The 18,642-nt window shown below is 37.1% G+C and overlaps 1 protein-coding gene across 2 annotated transcripts in view; it reads left to right on the forward strand.

Annotated features, from left to right (window-relative positions):
* LOC138705013 (uro-adherence factor A-like) overlaps positions 1 to 18,642 on the forward strand; it is a 134,266-nt gene that overhangs the window by 54,787 nt on the left and 60,837 nt on the right. The window contains exons 4-5 of one of the 2 annotated variants that reach the window (XM_069833552.1): positions 1,368 to 1,553; positions 5,547 to 5,742. In XM_069833552.1, coding sequence (XP_069689653.1) covers positions 1,368 to 1,553; positions 5,547 to 5,742 — 382 coding nt within the window. Of the gene's footprint in view, positions 1 to 1,367; positions 1,554 to 4,862; positions 5,453 to 5,546; positions 5,743 to 18,642 lie in introns of those variants that run through there. The other variant, XM_069833553.1, reaches the window with a different exon arrangement.

Genomic DNA, 18,642 nt, shown 5'->3' on the forward strand with positions numbered 1-18,642 from the left:
ACTTGGGCACGAATTTCGCAGCCACTCGGTTCATGTTCAAATCATCACGCAAAATTGCATGTGCAGAATCTTTACTCACTCCAACCTCTTCGGCAATCTCCCGCACGGTCAAACGACGATCTGCCATCACCAAATTTCGCACCCTCTCAACAACAGCTGCATTCCGAGCAGTTTGGGACCTGCCACAACGCTGCTCACTCTCCGCTGATGTTGCGGCCATCTTTGAATCGGTTGAACCACTCCTTAATTTGTGTTACACCCATCGCATCTTCCCCAAACACCTGCTGAATCTTACGAATTGTTTGACTTTGAGAATCACCAAGCTTTACACAAAATTTGATGCAGTATCTTTGCTCAATTCGTTCAGTCATCTTGCGAGAAAACTAAATCCGACAAACACTTAGAACAGCACCTTACTTGGCGACCACCAGCCAGTGGCTGGCACAAGCAAATGCGGTGAAAAAATTCAAGCATGCGCATTACGGTTCCTCCTTCCACCGTGCACAGTGGCGCCGCCTTAGAATCACTACTTTGCGCGGGAAAATTTAAGGTCGGATACTTTTTAGACAGGCCTCGTGTGTGTATATATATATATATATATATATATATATATATATATATATATATTTACGTAAGATAATAGTGTTATTAAAAATCAAATATTTATATAGTTATTTATCAAGTGGGGTTGAGCCTTTTTCATGTATGTAACGGCGGTGTGGTGTAGATATTTATATGCCTTATTCTCTTCAGTATTGGCTCGAGAGAGCGCAAAAATTATAATTAATAAGGAAAGACCAAAAGGTATTACTTACTGATGAAATAAGAGGCCTATAAAATTTTGTAGTCTCTCAATCATTTCAGCAAGTTCTCTTAGCGGGATATATTTCAAGATAGTTCACGAAACATGCAGCAGCTATGCCAAGATGCTATGTCTATTGTTCGAAAGCATAGCAAACCTGACTTTTTTTTTAACTTTCACCTACAGTCCACAATGACCTGAAATAGCTATTGCTTTACGTCCACATGAAAAACCCACTTATCATCTTAACATTGTTACTTGCGTTTTCGCGTTGAAACTCAAAAACTGAAGGTGGGATAGGTTCAAGAAAAAGTATTTAGCATAAAAAAAACATTCAGAGGGAGTATGTTCCATTATTATGCAAGCAAATAACGTTCAAAATGCCTGGTATTCTTCATTGAAAATAAATCTGAAAAATTTTTATTTGAACTTCTTTAGGACTTAGTTTGCAGAATTTGCTGCACAAGCCACTAGTATTGATGTAATGTTAACACGCCTAAGACTTTAGTATAACCCTTTTACAGCTGTTCTGTATATGGATTGTGTTTATCTTTCTGTTCATTAGGTATCAGAATAAGAAGCAATTCTTTGAGAAAATAGACAGTGATGGTATAGAGCTTCCCACACACAAACGAAAATGTGTGTGTGACTGTGCGGTCTGCATTTGTACACTTGGTGTTATTCCCAAAGGAGAACAAACTCCATCTGTGTCGTCATTGAGTGCATCAGATTCTGAATCAGAAGAGGCAAGGTATATGGATTTACTATAAGGTAGAGCCACTCGGCAATTTCCGCTAGCAGACGAACTCGTGACGTCACTTCGGAAGCTCGTTAGCCACGGGATGCATTATGGCCTCCTAGCACCGAAGTATTTGTAACAAGTTATCACACAAAATTCTTTTAAACGACAATTTGTTTTTTGTTTAACTTTTATTTGTGAGGAAAAATGTACCACTCACAAAAGGAAACTATATTAAGCGTGTCTTATCCCTATGTGTTACAAGTAATTTCATCTTCTAAACTGGAGAAGAGTTTGTACGAAATAATATTTTTGTATCAGAAAATATAGTTACCCTTCATAAGAAATGTTCGTTATTAAATAGAACAATTACATAGTGAATGCTAATAATTTCCTAACATAATAACAATGACAGAAAACATAACACATTAATAAATATTATTAGAACATGCAGAAATAATAAAGCCATGGGTAGGCCTAATTATTTCTGATAGTAGGCCTATGTATTTTAATTAATATAGGCACATAATTTTTCCATATATATTACAATATCATTAGTCCTATATTTTCAAATACTCGTTATAATACACATTAAGCTGATTATTAACAGAACTCACTTAAAGCTATAAACTATATTAAATGTTACAAACATATTATGCTTGACATCTTTGGACCTAGATTGGCTCTAGAGCCCTTTCAGCCTCATTTAAAATTACCATGACTCCACGGGGTGAAGTCGGTTGGAGAATAAAGCTAGCCACCTCATGCCATTCATTGACTATGAATATGTGAAGTTGTGAACACTTTATTATGTTTGAAAATAGGCTGCATATTTTCAAACACAATAATCATTAAGTAGGTATTTATATCACATACCTTTTTCCTCCTCCCTGAAGATTGGAATGAATTCTTCTCTCTTGTCAGCGCCTAGCAGAAGCTTGCCATTTACGTGCCTTCTTTCTTTGTAGTTCCGCTGCTCTTGCAGTCTTCGCTGCCGTATTCAGTGAACGAATGCGGATAAATGTCCTTGTTCTCGTATATATTTTAATTATTAATGGATGTACATGTGGAAACTTCTGTGCGAGAATGTTACACATGCCCTTAATGACGTTGCAGCAGTTTAATTTATCACCATGCACTCCTACAAACACTACTTCAAACTGTTTCACTGTGCATAGCCATTCATCTGATGGTTTGAGCAGACCTCCTCGAGACAGTTTTTCAATCCAGCCCTGATGTACCGGCAATGCATCTGGTGTAACACTAATTAATTGGCCTGTAGGATCGCCTAATGATCTATCTACTTCACGACAGCGAAAAGCTATATAGCCAGCCAAATATCATAGACCTTCGCTGGAAAATTCAGAAACATTTTGTATGACTCTTGCTTCAGGAAGGTTTTCAACAGTAATTTCTGAAATTTCAGAATCATTTTCTATCATTGCCAATGCCTCTGTCATGTCTGGTAGAAGTCCTGCAAAAAGGTTAGAAGTAAGATAATCAATTGTATCTGCTTCTAGTTCAACAGCTGAGGAATTGAACGAAATGTCTGAAATGTTGCGACTCATTATAAGCAGCCTCAAACGGTTTTTAAATTCTACTGGAAGGGGATGGTCGTAAGTGCGTCCCAATGCTCTTATTTGAGAGAAAAGATTTTCAAGGCAGTCTTGGTTCAGTCTAGCAGTTAAGATGTAGCTTAGCCCATACAATTTTCTGAGGTCAGAAAAACAACCTAATAAAGATCTAATGGACATTATAAAACCTTTCTGTAAAGGAAGCAGTGAAGTGTTCTTACCAACTCTCATTTTTTCACACATGGTATGAAATGTCCTTAGGATATTCTCTTGGTCTTTAAAATGTATGCCAAAACCACTTGCAATGAGAATTTGTTCACTGTCCGGAATCCTAGAATTGAAAATATCAAAAACATCATTAACAAGTTTGAAATATTCTGATGCTTCATGTTCATTTGGCAAGAGATAACTAATGGCTTTTGCAACGTGATTTGAAAATAATTCACATGCAGGACGGACACGCTGTCGGTCTCTACCTGATACCATTAGATGGTTATATTTCAGTTTCGGGCAGATTTTTATTTCACCTCCATCCATAGATAAAATATTCTCGATAATGGTTTTGTTAATTATCTTCCCACTGGGTAAAGTAAAACCATCGTCAATGAAGTGGTTTCTCAATAATTTTATCATGTGTGGCACATCTTGGAAAACCCATATGCGCTTGGTGTCATCACTGGGGTTATCAAAACAACTTTTCTTGTGATCTACTTCCAAATCCTTCCAGACTCTCTTGTTTTTCCCACCCATGTCACTTACAACTCCCACAATAACAACACCCACCTTTTGCACTTCTAAAATGATTTCTTTTAGCAATGATCCTGTCATTGTAACGTCAAAATCAAAAAATATTGGCTGCTTCCAATTACTGCATAGCGCTTGAACCATTACGACTTGTGCCTGGCTGTGGGGCCCATAAACTTTATCCTCATCTTGGTCATAGCACACTCTAGCATCCACATTCATTTCATCAAAACTCAGGATACATAAAAGTTCATTTTTTGTTAAATTCTTGCATTGAGTTTGCATCATAAATAAAACATCACTTAATATGCCAGGCCTGCACTTAAAGGAATTGGAAACCCAGCGCCTTAGAGTTGACAGTGATGGTAAGGGGATTCCTACACTTTGCCTTAAATATATGTAGCATTTCCTCGATATTGAGCGGAGTGTCAAGGCTCTGCTTATATCTTCTCTTGTCCATTTTGGCTTCTTTTTTGTCACCAACAAGTTCTTGATCTGGTTTTCTGTAAAAATTTTTCTGAAAACAATGGAAACTCTCTCTTTTACCTTTGCATTAATTCTGTTCTCAAGTTGCTGTATATGTTTACTTTTCCTGCTCAGAGCCAAGGTCAGTGACTTATTTTTAAGTTTTAACTTATTCATTTCAGTCTGCATTTGTTTATTATCTTTCTCTAATTTGTCTAACCATGCTTTCAAATGTCTTTCTGAGTCACTAGTGCTATCTGTAATTGTACCAACATCAAACTTCTTCTTCTTGGGTGATAGTGTCTTCAATCTCTCAAGCCCTCGCTTTCTTGAATGTCGATTAATCTGCCTTGTCTGTCTGTCACTTACCGTAATTTGTGGTGACTCTGGCTGGTGTGAAGATGAAGCCTCTATATTCATCTTGTTTGGTCTTGAATCGATGTCCAGATGCAATGAAGGAACTGCAGAAATTTTAAGCATCTTTTTAGGTTTAATGTTCAAGAGCTCGGCTTTCAGGTCCCTCTCACAATCTTCTGGTAGAAAATGAACACTACACACGGTGGCATTTTTAATGTTGATTTTGTCTTTCCTTCTGCAAGCATGAATCCATTGCTTACAAACACTGTCATCCTTGGGAAAGGTGTGGTAAATCAAATCTGAACCTTTAGTCTTACGATTATAATTTTTACACGAAAACACTGCGCAACCGGGCATGGTAAATAATGCAATATGTTTTTAGGCACAAAATATTTACAATAAACTAATTAACTTAATACCACGTGGGCTAACTTAAATACATAACCTATATACTACGATTATAAAACACGTGAAAGCCCGAATTAACAACAGTAACTGCTATAAATATAATTCAGTTCATTATAACACATTTTTATTTGGAAATATTCCACTATGAGTGCAGATTTGTCACATTTAGGGCACACGTAACCAGAATCACTGCTAGAAAACAACTTATAGCTTGCTTTTAATTCATACTGCCAATTGTTTAGCTTCCTCGGTGACGTCATGCGTCAACTGTCTAAAATTTACGTGTCTGCGCATAGCCGTATGAGCACCCCCTGCAGAAGAGGCACAAATTAAAAGGAGCAGATCAAATGGCAGTATGATAAGGTACATAATGTTAAGAATTTCCTTGTTGTTTTAACAGGCTCAGCGTAATCTGCAGAAAATTACATTGTGAGTTCTCTTTTTAATTGCCCTTTAGTTCAGATATTTCTGAAAATTCCAAGAGTTCTGAAAATATATCCAGACCTTCAAGTCACATCCCTCCATCTTCTACAACAAACTTAACCTCAGAGCTACAGCAGTCCAAGGTGCAGTTCTATGACCACCGGAACAGGTACGAGGGTAGCCACAACGTGCAGCCCAGAGTGGAGCGGATAGTCCCACATACATTTGAAGTGAGTGTATACATTGCTTACTTTCTGTCATATCATATTAATCATCATGATATCCATATCATCATCGTCATCATAATTACCATTATCTTCTGTTGACTTCTATTTGATATATAAATGAAAAGCCTTGTAATTTTGCAAAACTTGATTTTGAGATTTTCGCGAAAAATGCATATTTTCAGAATTATCCATCTGGGCACAGTGATGTCTGCTAAACTGTTGCAGGAGTTTCGTTCATATTCATTATATACAATTGTGTTCTCTGAAATGAGAACTTAACTACAAATCTTGAATTTGAGATACAAAGCATCAAACATTTTAGATCTGATATAAAAGCATTGTACAGAATGATGTTGAAGTGTTTCTAGAAGGTGATATGTTTGTTGGAGGGAAATAATATTGTAAATTTATTTCAACTCAACAACAATGTAATTTATTGTCACAACAATAACTATTCTTCACTCTCTACAATTTAACTTCACTCCCGTCAACAATGGGATTTGCTCTCCGCACAGCAACACAGCGTTCGTTATTGCACTCCACAAACGACAATGACAATTTACTTGGACTATTACGAACAACAATGAACTGTTAATCTTAACTAATATTTACAAAGCACTATTTACAAATCAGAACTGTCAGTTCTCAGTTCACAGTTCTTCTAGCTCAGTCACTCGAGTTCACCGTATCTCGAACCACAGACCTTCAGAGACAGTCCACTGTACTCGAACTCAGGTCCCTCCAACTGCGGTCCACTGCACTCGAACTCAGGTCCCTCCAACTGCGGTCCACTGCACTCGAACTCAGGTCCCTCCAACTGCGGTCCACTGCACTCTAACTCAGGCCTTCGGATGCTGACACAGTTGCGGACGCACACTCGAGTCGAACTCTGGCTTGCTTGTTCTGGCTTACTCACTGAATGGCTGAATCACACACACACTATCTGATTTCACTCGCGTTTCTTCTTTTATAACCACAGTGACGTAGCCTGGAAAGTTCCACACGTGTGTCCATTCTCGAATCATCTCGCACGCTGCTGCTTCGACGGACTCCTCTAGAAGATTCGGGAGGGTCCGTCCCCCCTTCGCTCCGCAAGCAGCTGCGTGCGCAATCTCCCTCGCCGCGTAGGCCCTTTCCCCTCTCTTCTCTCCTCCGTGCGCCATCCCTCAGTGCTCCGTGGAGCCCGCGCGATCTGCTCTCTTGCGGGACGCTGGTCGTGAGTTCGAATCTCACGTCGCTGTCACAAATTTTGTCAGCAGGAAGATGCAGTATATTACTAAGGATACAATATATGCTGGAAACGGAAAAAGGATGTAACGTACATTAAGTTCTTATTTCAGAGAGTGCCACAATTGAACTCTTCTAGTAATGATGAACATGAAAATAACATGAAGGACTAATTTATTCGAAATTAATTTATAGAACGTTTTGCATACTGAAGATAAAGTGACACATGAAAGTGTCGACCAGTGGTGGCCAACTCAGTGTGTGCATTCATGAGGAACGTTGGTATTGCAAGCAAGCTGTGTGCAGGAATCCCAAAGATACTGGAGGGATAGATTGGCAATAGGAGACCCTAGTTATGTGATAATTGGAAGCCAGTCTGAAGGACGGGCAGAAGTGTTTCTCCTCAAAGTTCATATGCATTATGCTAAACATATCATTAGCAATGTTATATATTTATAATCTCTATGAAGATTGCTGTAACAGATTGAGCATTGTAAGAAAAATTGTGACTTAATGCTTATATTCTTGTGATTTATTTATTTATTCTGCCAAGAACAGGAATAAATCCCACTTACAGTTGGTACAATTAAACCAAATTGTGCTGTGTAATACAAAACAAATAAGTCTAAGGATAAAGAAAAATATTAGGCCTACATAAAATTGCAAATTATAATATAACTTGTAATCAACTGCATGTACAAAAGTTCATAAAAATTTTATATAGACTATGTTATATTGATAAGCCAAAATCCAGAACATTATCGTATAGATATAGGGAAGTGCTGCCATTATTAGCACCCATTTTACATCTGTGTAAGCACGAAAAATCGTAATTTTCTGTTGACTACATTTTGTATAGTTTAATTTTGAAGTCAGTATGCTGAACAGATTGGCAAAAATGGAAAATATCGAGCTTCATGCTGTCATTATATTTTGTAAAAACGGGAATGAGTCCAACAGAAATTGAAACATACATGGATACTACACTGGGGGAATCTGCTCTAACATTTTTGACTGTGAAAAAATGGCGACACTATTATTAAACATGATCGAGAAGGTGTGGAAGACGACTCCTGCAATAGACGTCCAGTAACAGCAACAAGTGAAGAAATTGTAGAAAAAATTCATGATATGGTATTGAATGACCATCAACTGAAAGTGCGGGAAATTATCGAGGTAATGCGTATCTCAACTGAATAGGTGCGCCATATCTTAGTCAATGTCTTGGGCATGTCCAAGGTCTCCGCAAAATGGATTTCGAATTTAACACTGGAATAAAGACACATCCGATGCACAAATTTTGAAGGATTGTCTTAATCGATTCGAGAAAAATATGCTCGATTTTTTAGATAGTTTGTGACCACTGATGAAACCTAGATCCTACTAAATACCAGAGATAAAACAGCAGTCGAAACAATGGAAACAAAGTAATTCTCTACCTCCAAAGAAAGCAAAAGCTATTCAATTGGTTGGAATAGACATGGTGTCCGTGTTCTGGGATTCTAAGGCAATAATCATGATTGACTATCTGTCTATCTAGCAATGGGAAGAAAATAACCGGAGGATATTATTCAAATCTCTGCAGCCACTGAAAGTGAAAATTCGCTAGAAGAGGCCAGGTATGATCAAGAAGAAAGTGTTGGTTCATCTCGACAATGCACCTGCTCACATGTCTGCAATTGTGGAAAATAAACTCCACAAACCAGGTTCGAATTGTTGCTGCCTCTCTCCCCATTCACAAGATCTCGCACCCTCACGCTTCTTTCTTTTCCCAAAGCTCAAAACTCACTTGGCTGGAAAATAATTTTCGTCAAATAAAGAGGTTATTGCAGCAGCATAATGTTTTTTGCAGACCTTGAGTAATCTGTGTACACGAAGGATATAGCAGCATTACAGCAAGTGTGTGAATCTCAGAGGGGATTATGTTGAGAAATAAAGATTGTTTCAGAATAATCCTAGTTTAATTTATATATCAGGCTTTGAACTTTTCAAACAACCCTTGTACGAGTATACTCCTGGTAACAAGACTGTGTATGTCATATGATGTGATTAAAATTATGCCATAGCCTATACATTATTGTCTGCAATAAAGAGTAGCAATTATGTATATGCCTTAACTATTTCTCACTTCCTCGAAACTTGTCTTCCATATACAGTATCTAATTTTAGGTTTCATGCTATTCTTTTATTTCTACAATCACTAAAGTTTTTCCTTTTGCTTTTTGCTTTTTGCTTTTTGCTTTTGCTCTTGCTCTTGCTCTTGCTTTTGCTTTTGCTTTTGCTTTTGCTTTTGCTTTCGCGTTTGCTTGCAAGGAACCCAAAGGTTCATTGCTGCTCTCACATAAGCCCGCCATTGGTCCCTATCCTGAGCAAGATTAATCCAGTCTCTACCATCATATCCTCCCCAAAGGTCTTTTTCCCCCTCTGGCCTCCCAACTAACACTCTATATGCATTTCTGGATTCACCCATATGTGCTATGTGCCCTGCCCATCTCAAACGTCTGGAATTAATGTTCCTAATTATGTCAGGTGAAGAATACAATGCGTGTAGTTCTGTGTTGTGTAACTTTCTTCATTCTCCTGTAACTTCATCCCTCTTAGCCCCAAATATTTTCCTAAGCACCTTATTCTCAAACACCCTTAACCTATGTTCCTCTTCGAACCATGTTCGAATTGTTGCTGCCTCTCCCCCCATTCACAAGATCTCTTAGTAAATATAAAATGTAAATAGCATTTCCATGCAATACAGAATGGAGTGTGTGTAGTCTGATAGCATATTTGGGGAGGAAGGAGTGGCAACAGAGGTGCTTCAACATTTAGCAACAATAACCTATCTGTCCTTCCAATATCTTTTGATCTGTTCTTGCATACTGCTTGTGTGCAGTGAAGAGTGCTCTTGCACAGAGAACACGAATTGGTCACTACTGATGTAGACTATACCTTACAAAATTGATTTTTTGATGGAAATTAATACTTTGGACATAAAGCAAAAAATGGCTAAATTACAAGAACAGTTTTCTCTCGTGTTTCCACAGCTCACAATGTTACACTTATAGGGAAAGAGGAATGCTTGATGGTGAAAAGAATAGAAGAATAGTGGAAGCAATATTAAACAGGTTTTATTATCGAAATATTAAATATGTTCAAATCTTCAGCTGCCATTTTTACATTACTCTTCTGGCTTCTAGTTTTCCTCCTGCATTGTGTGTTGATTTTCCATTGCCCATCATGCACAGTGTTCACAGATGTACCAAGAATATAGTTTTCAGTGCTTAATGTCTTAGGCAATTAAATGCATGGGTTTTATGCTATAGCTTAGTGGCCATTAATTTATTTTATCCAGATTAATTCTCATCATGGATAACTCAAATTTACTTTCCAATTTTTTTTTCTTTTTTTTTTTTTTTTTTTACATTTTTTTATCTAGCTTAGAACTTGACCGGAGGCCATTCTCTTAAAATATACAATACATACAGTGTGTTAACAAGCAAAGATCTGAAATAAAAACAGTAAGTTAAGAAAATAATTGTATAAAGGAGAACATTTTGCTTGTGCTTTCCAATGTCGGTCATAGATGTTTGTATAGCAGAGTGTAGGGTAGTGTTGGAGATGAAAACTATCCATATTTTATTTTTTTGCATATTGCAAAATGGGCGAAGAGGGCTGTCCAGAATTCCAATTCTATGGAAATAAGAGTCAAGACAGTCATCCCCTTTAGCCATTCGAGTATGTGCAACTGCTATGCTTCTTGAATTTGTCGGTGTGCCATTAGCTACATATTCTTCTATGATTTGTCCTTTGTTTATTCCCTTAGATCTTTTTCATTGTTGCTTGACCCTCTTTTTGATTAATGTAGTTATGGAGTGGTATGAGGCATTTCCTGTTGGCTGTTGTATGATTGATACTCCTTTCTTTGCCATCTGATCTGCCATTTTATTGCAAATAGTACCACAGTGTGCGAGGATCCATTGTCGTTGGTTGTATTCCTTAATACTAATTGTATTATACTATTGTGTTTTTTAGAAACGCAGTTAAACAGCATGTTCCATTACAGTTTGTAATACTACATGTTCTGATTTATATCATTATTGCCTGGGATGTATATTACTTAAGTTGAATTCGAGTTGTGTGAAGATGATTGAGTAGCTATACCCGATTGTTGACTAATTACAATATAAGCTTGTATTATGCCGTATTTGTATGGAATGCCTGAGTTTAGTAATGTTGTACTTTATACAATTTGGGTTTTACTTCTTAATAACTCGTATTCTGTCTTACCTAAATCTACGTTTATGTATTTACACTATATGCTTATTACTACTCTGTGTCCTATTCTACTTTAATTGTTTGTAAAGTCAATTGAATTCACAAATTTGCTAAAGTCTTTTAAGAATCTTTTTGTTAGGTCTCTTCTATCTGGTGGCCAAATTCCTCTCTTGGTTATTATGTTTCTCACAGCAGTGTTTGCCTTTCCATATTGTGTTTGGGGCATTCAAGCAGAAGATGGTCGTTAGTTTGGTCTCCTCCTTCACAGGGGCCAGCTCCATCTGGTGTTATGTGGAATCTATAGAAGTAGGCTCTTATTCTTCTGAGTCCTGTGAGCATGGTTGTGAATCCCAATCTAATTGGGATTTTCGTAACTAGTCTCTCTGTGATGCTTGGAAAGTACTTCTTTGTTACTGCTCCGTTGTTTGTAGCTCGCCATTCTCGTTCCCAACTCCTCATGCTCTCTTCTCGTAGTGTCTTCAGTACTTCAGTCATTGGTGTCATCTTGTTGAAGGATACCGGCTCGTCGCTTCTGGCAGCTTGTTTGGCAAGATGGTATGCTAATTCATTGTGATATATACCAATGTGAGCCTTGACCCACGAGAATGCTACCGTCCAGTGGTTGCTTTTCAGATAGCTTAATACGTGCCTGATGTTTTCTATTAAGTTGTTGTGATTTCTGGTATTTTTAGTGAGTCTAGTATAATTTTGCTGTCAGTATATAGAGCTAGAATTTTAGGAGAATTGAGGTTCTGTTGCATTTCTGGTACTATTTCTAGTGCCTTCAGGATTGCAAGTTGTTTTGCCTGATTGTTCGAGCATTTGTCATCAAGCTTATATTGTAATTGTTGAGATATCTGACCATTGAGTAGCAACACGATTCCTGAGCCAACTCCATCCTTGGACTTGCTGCCATCAGTATATATTTCCACAGCGTAATCTTTTGCTGGGTCGACATCCTCTATGCCATTGAAATTTGCTGGATGAGGCTATTCCTTTAGTGGTAGCACAGTATCCACGTTGACATTTTCTTTTCCTTTTAGGACATTGTAGGCTTTGGCTATCTCCTGTAATTTGATTATAATAGGTGTCATGTCTGTTATCATGCAGAGTGCTTCAGTAGACGTTGTTCTGAATGCTTTCGCGATTTTCAGATTTATTAACTGCTGGACCTTTATTAGTTTCGTCCGATTCGATTGTTTCTGGAGACTTTCGATCCATACTGGAGCACTGTATGATAGTAAAGGCAGAATTGCATCTTTATAGATCATTCTCAGAGGTCCATGATTCAGCCCCCAGTCGAGCTTAGCTGACTTGGATAGTGCATTGATAAGTCTTGTGCTTCTGTCTGCTACGTGTTGGATGTGAGTGCTGAAGTCGAACTTGACGTCCAGTACTATTCCCAGGTACTTCATTGTTTTTACTTGTTCCAGGAGTTTGTTGTTTAAGAATATGTTGGTCTTTTTATCAATATTGCGTCTGTCCTTTCTTATCAACAATACTTTAGATTTTTGCTCATTAAATTTTATTTTATTGTTTTTGGCCCAGTTGTATGTGTGTGTGCGTGCATGTGTGTGTGTGTGTGTGTGTGTGTGTGTGTGTGTGTGTGTGTGTGTGCGCGCGTGCGCGCGCGCACGCAACTGTTTCACAGTTATAACAGGTCAGATATATCATTCACAATTAAGGTGATTTATTTGCTTACAGTCATAATAATAATAATAATAATAATAATAATAATAATAATAATAATTTATCCTCATTACTTTTCATTCGACCAAATGTTCAAAATATTCTCCTCTTGCACAAAAGCATGACTGGGCATATTCTCAACAATGTGCACACTATTGAAAAACAGAAAATATACCTCTATCACTTAGTCTCAATTAGTGTATGTCAGTTTAACACCATCTGTTATGATGTTACTGTTTCCAGTGGAAGAGCATAAAGCCTTCAGTCATTAGCATGGATAGTTGTTCATGCATGCTAGGTTGGAGACTGTCAATTCTCTATGAATTGTAATTCAGTTTCAACAGAGTATCTCTAGAGTGAATCGAGATGTTTAGTAACAAGGAGTATTGTGACATGCATTAAGGTTATATGGATTTTATGATGGTAATGCTGTAGAGACCAAGAAAGAATATGTGATACGATTTCCACAATGACGACATCCTGTACAACGTGTGTTTGAAGCCATACACTGAAAGCTGGGAAGGACAAGTGTACTGCAACCACAACATTATTGTGGTCAACCTAAGGATAATGCACAGCAGGAAGTCGAAGTTCTTGATACTGTGCATGCAGAGTCTTCCATTGGTATTCGAATTGCATGTCACATAGAAATGCCACAATCATCAGTTTGGCATGTACTGCATGCTCAAGGAGTACTTTCTTCCTGCATACGTGCTGTGCAAAAGCTCACACCAAGAGACCATCGTGCTGTCAGGAGTATTGTGGATGACCCGTACACTAAACTGTTCTAAACCATGTTTTATAGTCTGATCAGGTGGAACCTGCATGAGATGGTATAATGAATTTACATAATTTGCATGTCTGGGTAGATGAGAATCTTTCTGCTACACGATCTTTTCATTTGGTAGTTTAATTGGTCCATATGTGTTGGCAGACATAATAGTAGCAGGCACACATCGTCTCCATTTCCTTCAGGAAACACTGCCCACATTGCTGGATGATGTATCTCTCAATATACATCAGCACATAGGATATCAGTTGGATGGTGCATTAGCACATTTCACACACACTCAGTGGTTGGATGAACACTCTCCAGGTTGATGGATGGGAAGAGGAGGTCCTATGCAAGCCATAGTTTCCTGACTTAACACCTCTGGACTTCTTTTTATGGTGCTATATGAAAGAAAAGGTGTATGCTACAGACGTTACATACAGAGATGATCTGGTGCAACAAATTGATTTAGCTGAGTTATTCCATGTCAAATCGCATAAAATGGATAAAAAGTTTGACTTTCATATGTCTGATTGCGTTTATATATTTTTATCAACTCTATATGTCTAACTAATATGCGTGTTTTTATTTCCACTTAAGTCCATATGTCTTAAAATATTACGTGTTAAAATTCGTTAAAAAATGACATACAATGCAACATTCAAAGCATCATATTTCTGAGCATATTGATGATAATTAAAAAAAAACTGCGTCTAGAAGCATAACAAATTGTCCTTTGTTAAGTATTTTCAATATAATTATTAAGTATATTTTTTTATGATTCAGTTTTTAAAAGTTAGTTCTCAATGTGAAATAAGTGTGTTAAAAATCTAAAAAAAAAAACTGCCTACTAAGTGCACTGAAATATTCTTAATAACTCCAGAAAAAATCACAATGGGATCCCTGACAGTTTAACAGGAGTTTAACCACTTCCCTTATTATCCCGAGTTAACTCGGGTTGCTAACATATCAAAATTTATTAACCAGAGTTAACTCGTTTGAGTCCCATTGTCTACTTCATAGTGATTTTTTAAGTATGTAATAAAATTAGTGATGTACAGTGATTCTGCAATATTAAATGACCTCTTTACGAAAATAAAAAATATGACACTTTTTTTCACAAAACTGGTAAAATAAATAGTAAGGGAAGAGGTTAATTACTTACAAGACAATGTGTAGCAGACTGGTGAACACATGCTGGGCAGTTTATCGGCCATATACCTACTGTCTACAGCACTGGAGGATCAAATGAATGTTGCAATGTTACAAGTAACTATTGGCTTCACATATTATTTCATTTTACCTATCTGGAAATTAATAGACTTTTTTTTACAGTACAAATCACATATTCGCACATTCAAAGACTACACTAAATTGAACTTTATCAGTAAATCGCGATTTACATGTCATAGTGTACTTTTTTTTAAAACATAATTTGGAAGTCTATGTAAAGATTGCTATTTTTTTTGGTCCTACAGAATATATTTGTTATGGTAACAATGAATTATAATTTGGAAGGTTAAATGGATTTAAATATTTGTTGTATTATATTACGTGATGTTTACTGTCATTCATGTAGAAGTCACGTCACAAGTGTTAATATTTGACACAGAACTTCACCCTATAAAATTTCAAACCCTGACTGATTATTTTTTTTTTCGCCCCTTGTTATCTGTTTACTGTCACGAAGTGCTAAAGCCTCACCCAACTTTCTTATCGTTTGGACTAGACTATAATCACACAGCATTATGAAGGACTCCCCTCTAGCTGACCTGACAATAATAAAGTAACTTTAGATAAGATACTTACTATTCCTTAAGGTAGGCCCATTAGTTGTTTGATGAACGAATCCATTTGTTGTCTTAGAGGTGCAAACAATTATTATATGAAGTGGAATTTCGTAAAACTTACCGTGGCCAGCCTTCACACACACACACACACACACACACACACACACACACACACACACACACACACGTGTATGAAATTGGTTCCTTAGATGTGGTGCGTGCATTCCTTCACAAAATAAATTGTTGCAAATGTACACTTAACGGCAAAAATAATGGGATGCTGACAATTTCAAAGTTCCAGAGACATAACATTGCGCATGCCCATCTCGTCAAAGCCGTAATTCACCAGGTGACACATAATTAAAGCATTTAAATTTGCTGTATTTTGTTTAAGACTAAAATATGTTATAAAATCGAACGAAGGGTTGATTCTAGATACATCAGGGCCTCTGAAGAGTGAAATAATAATAAAATTGATAATCAACCGAAGCGAATATGAACAGGAAAACCACGTATTATGCCGAAACATAAGTCGTTACGGCATTGGTCTATTGAACGACTTAATAGTAGTAGCACAAGATTCAAATCTCCCACAGTCTTCTTTTTTTAATTACAAATTTCCCATTGTATATATATCTTGCAAAGCTATATTTATGTGATGACATCGCTTAGAATATGCGTAAACCTAATACAGAGCTATTATTATCATACGTTCCAGAGAAGAGCGGCCGGCCGCCCAGTCGCACCCTGCGTGGTTTGTGCCGCGCGCTAACCATTTGTCCCGCGCAATCGAGCTCCAGTAGCCATATGGCATTCAGTGTGCTTTGAAGTCGTGTAATGAAACTCTCGATTCTTCAAGTGTACAACATTAGTGTATAAAGTTCAGTGATTATTGTGTATTTAGGTAATGCCTAGCAACAAATTCTCACTGTGTGAATATGTATAATACCACAATCTAATATATACAGTCACGAAGCTCAATACTTACTAAATATGCATTCATAGATAGTTGGTTACCACCAGGATCGCTACTATCGCCTCATTACAGACTCTTTCCCTAGCAGACGATAAAGTGTATTGTACTTTCGATATCGTGTTCTTTTGAAAAAATTAACACCTTCCTTCCACTATTGAAATATGAAATACATAAGGTTTATAGATTATTTTCATAAAATATATATTATATTCTCTGAACTCACCTTCCTGGATCTGTCGGAAGAAGGATAACTCTGACCTCTTTTTCTTACAATTTATAGTGCTACAAACATCTCCTGGTCGCATATTATTATTGAAATTATTGTATTTTAGTTATTTACAGTTATTAAACCGATAACGAACATTTCACAGTTTACACAACTTTCACAACACTGCGAAATACGGCACAGTCAATGCCTTTTCGATCCAAACTGTAATGTGCCGTAAGTTCGAATTTTCTATTTCAGTGTATGGAACTCAGTGAAATATTATAACTTTATTGCGTATCATTGCTAAGATTTATTTAGTGTAATGTGTCCATAAGTTCCGTTTACTTCTTGCTGCATAATATGTTGCAGAAATAATTACAAAACTGTGTTATTTTAACGTGAAGAGAATTTTACATGTTAACATAATCTGTTCGCGTCAACATTTTAAGTTTAGAATGGAAGCTATTTTGAGGTTTAATAAAAAAAAAATATATTGTGATTTCAATTTAGCACATCTACCTTCCTTAATTTTAGACAAAAAAATTTACCAATACCACTCCTATGAAATTAGTGTACGTCCAATTGTGTTACTTCGTCTCTTAAATACAATAATTCAGTAGCCAATTGTATTAAAATACAGACAAACTGAATGTGCTGGGTATCATACATAATATTATGCTTAATTATATAATTGCGAATTTAGGAATATAAGTTAAATATAGTAAACATAACTTATAATTTCCATATGAATGGCAAGGTATTGGAGATCACTAAATTTAGACAGAACGGGGCAACTGGTACAGTAAACATAACATATAATTTCAACATGTCTAAATATCCGTGCAGTGCAACTGAAAATTATTGAATCGTGCATAAATGAATGTATAAGAATTTCGCAATAGGTATTTAATCGAAATAAAGGCAGGTATTACACATACAAACAACGTAATTTTCACACCATAAATAATATTACACCTTAACTCGCAAGTGAATTGTCTGAAGTGTCTCATAATCATTCTTTTAAATTTTATTAATGAAATTACACTACATTTTAGAGAAACATATTAACATATGTTTCTCTGAAATGTAGTGTAATGCATTCCAACTAATTTATATGGTTGAAACGCCGCCCTTCGTGGTCGGGTTAAGCGAGTTACATGGTCTGCCTCAAGGCCTGTATTAGATCACGATGACTGTGGCACAGTCTGTTGTTCCTAGTACTCATAGCGCTCCAAGCAGCTAACAACTACTGCGAGAATTGCAAAAAATCATCCCAAGCTTCGTGACTGTATATATTAGACTGTGATAATACTGTGGTGCCATGTTGGAAGACCTAGTCGCGTCGGGGAAATTGCGCTCGCATCTAGTGCGAGAGAAGGAGCGGCGTGACGCGAAGCAGAAGGAACAAGGGGAGAATATTGGGAAGTTCCGCAAAGCCATGCGAACCGATTGTTGTAGAAACTTCGGGACGCAGTACATTCGAGAATGTGTGATCTAATAATTAGAAGGGGCAAGTGAGCCGTGCAGTTCAGTTTAGTTTGGTCAGTCTAGTTAGTGAATCAGCAGCGGGCAAGGAAGCCAGCCTTCGAGACCGGGGTTCGACGTGAGGAGGACCGCAACTGTGGCAGCGTCCAGGCAAGTGTGGTGTATCCGGAAGTCTTGGGTCCGAAAGTGCAGTGAACTGTTATCTGGAAGGCTTGGGGTTCGACGTTGCGTGAACTTGAGTGAGTGAGCTAGAAAAACTAGCCAAGGCAAACGAACTGAGAACTGACAGTTTTGTTTTGTAAATAGTGCTTTGTGAACATTAGTTGAAATTAGGAGTACATTGTTGTTCTTCTCCATAATAGACGTGAATAGTCATTGTCGTTCTGTGAAGTGCAATAACGACTACTGTTTTGCTGTGTTGAGTGGAATACCCATTGTTGACGGGTGTGTGGTTGTTGTGGAAATAAAAAGCCATTATTATTAAATTAAA

The sequence above is a fragment of the Periplaneta americana genome, chromosome 8 (assembly GCF_040183065.1).
Source record: "Periplaneta americana isolate PAMFEO1 chromosome 8, P.americana_PAMFEO1_priV1, whole genome shotgun sequence".
Lineage (NCBI taxonomy): Eukaryota > Metazoa > Arthropoda > Insecta > Blattodea > Blattidae > Periplaneta > Periplaneta americana.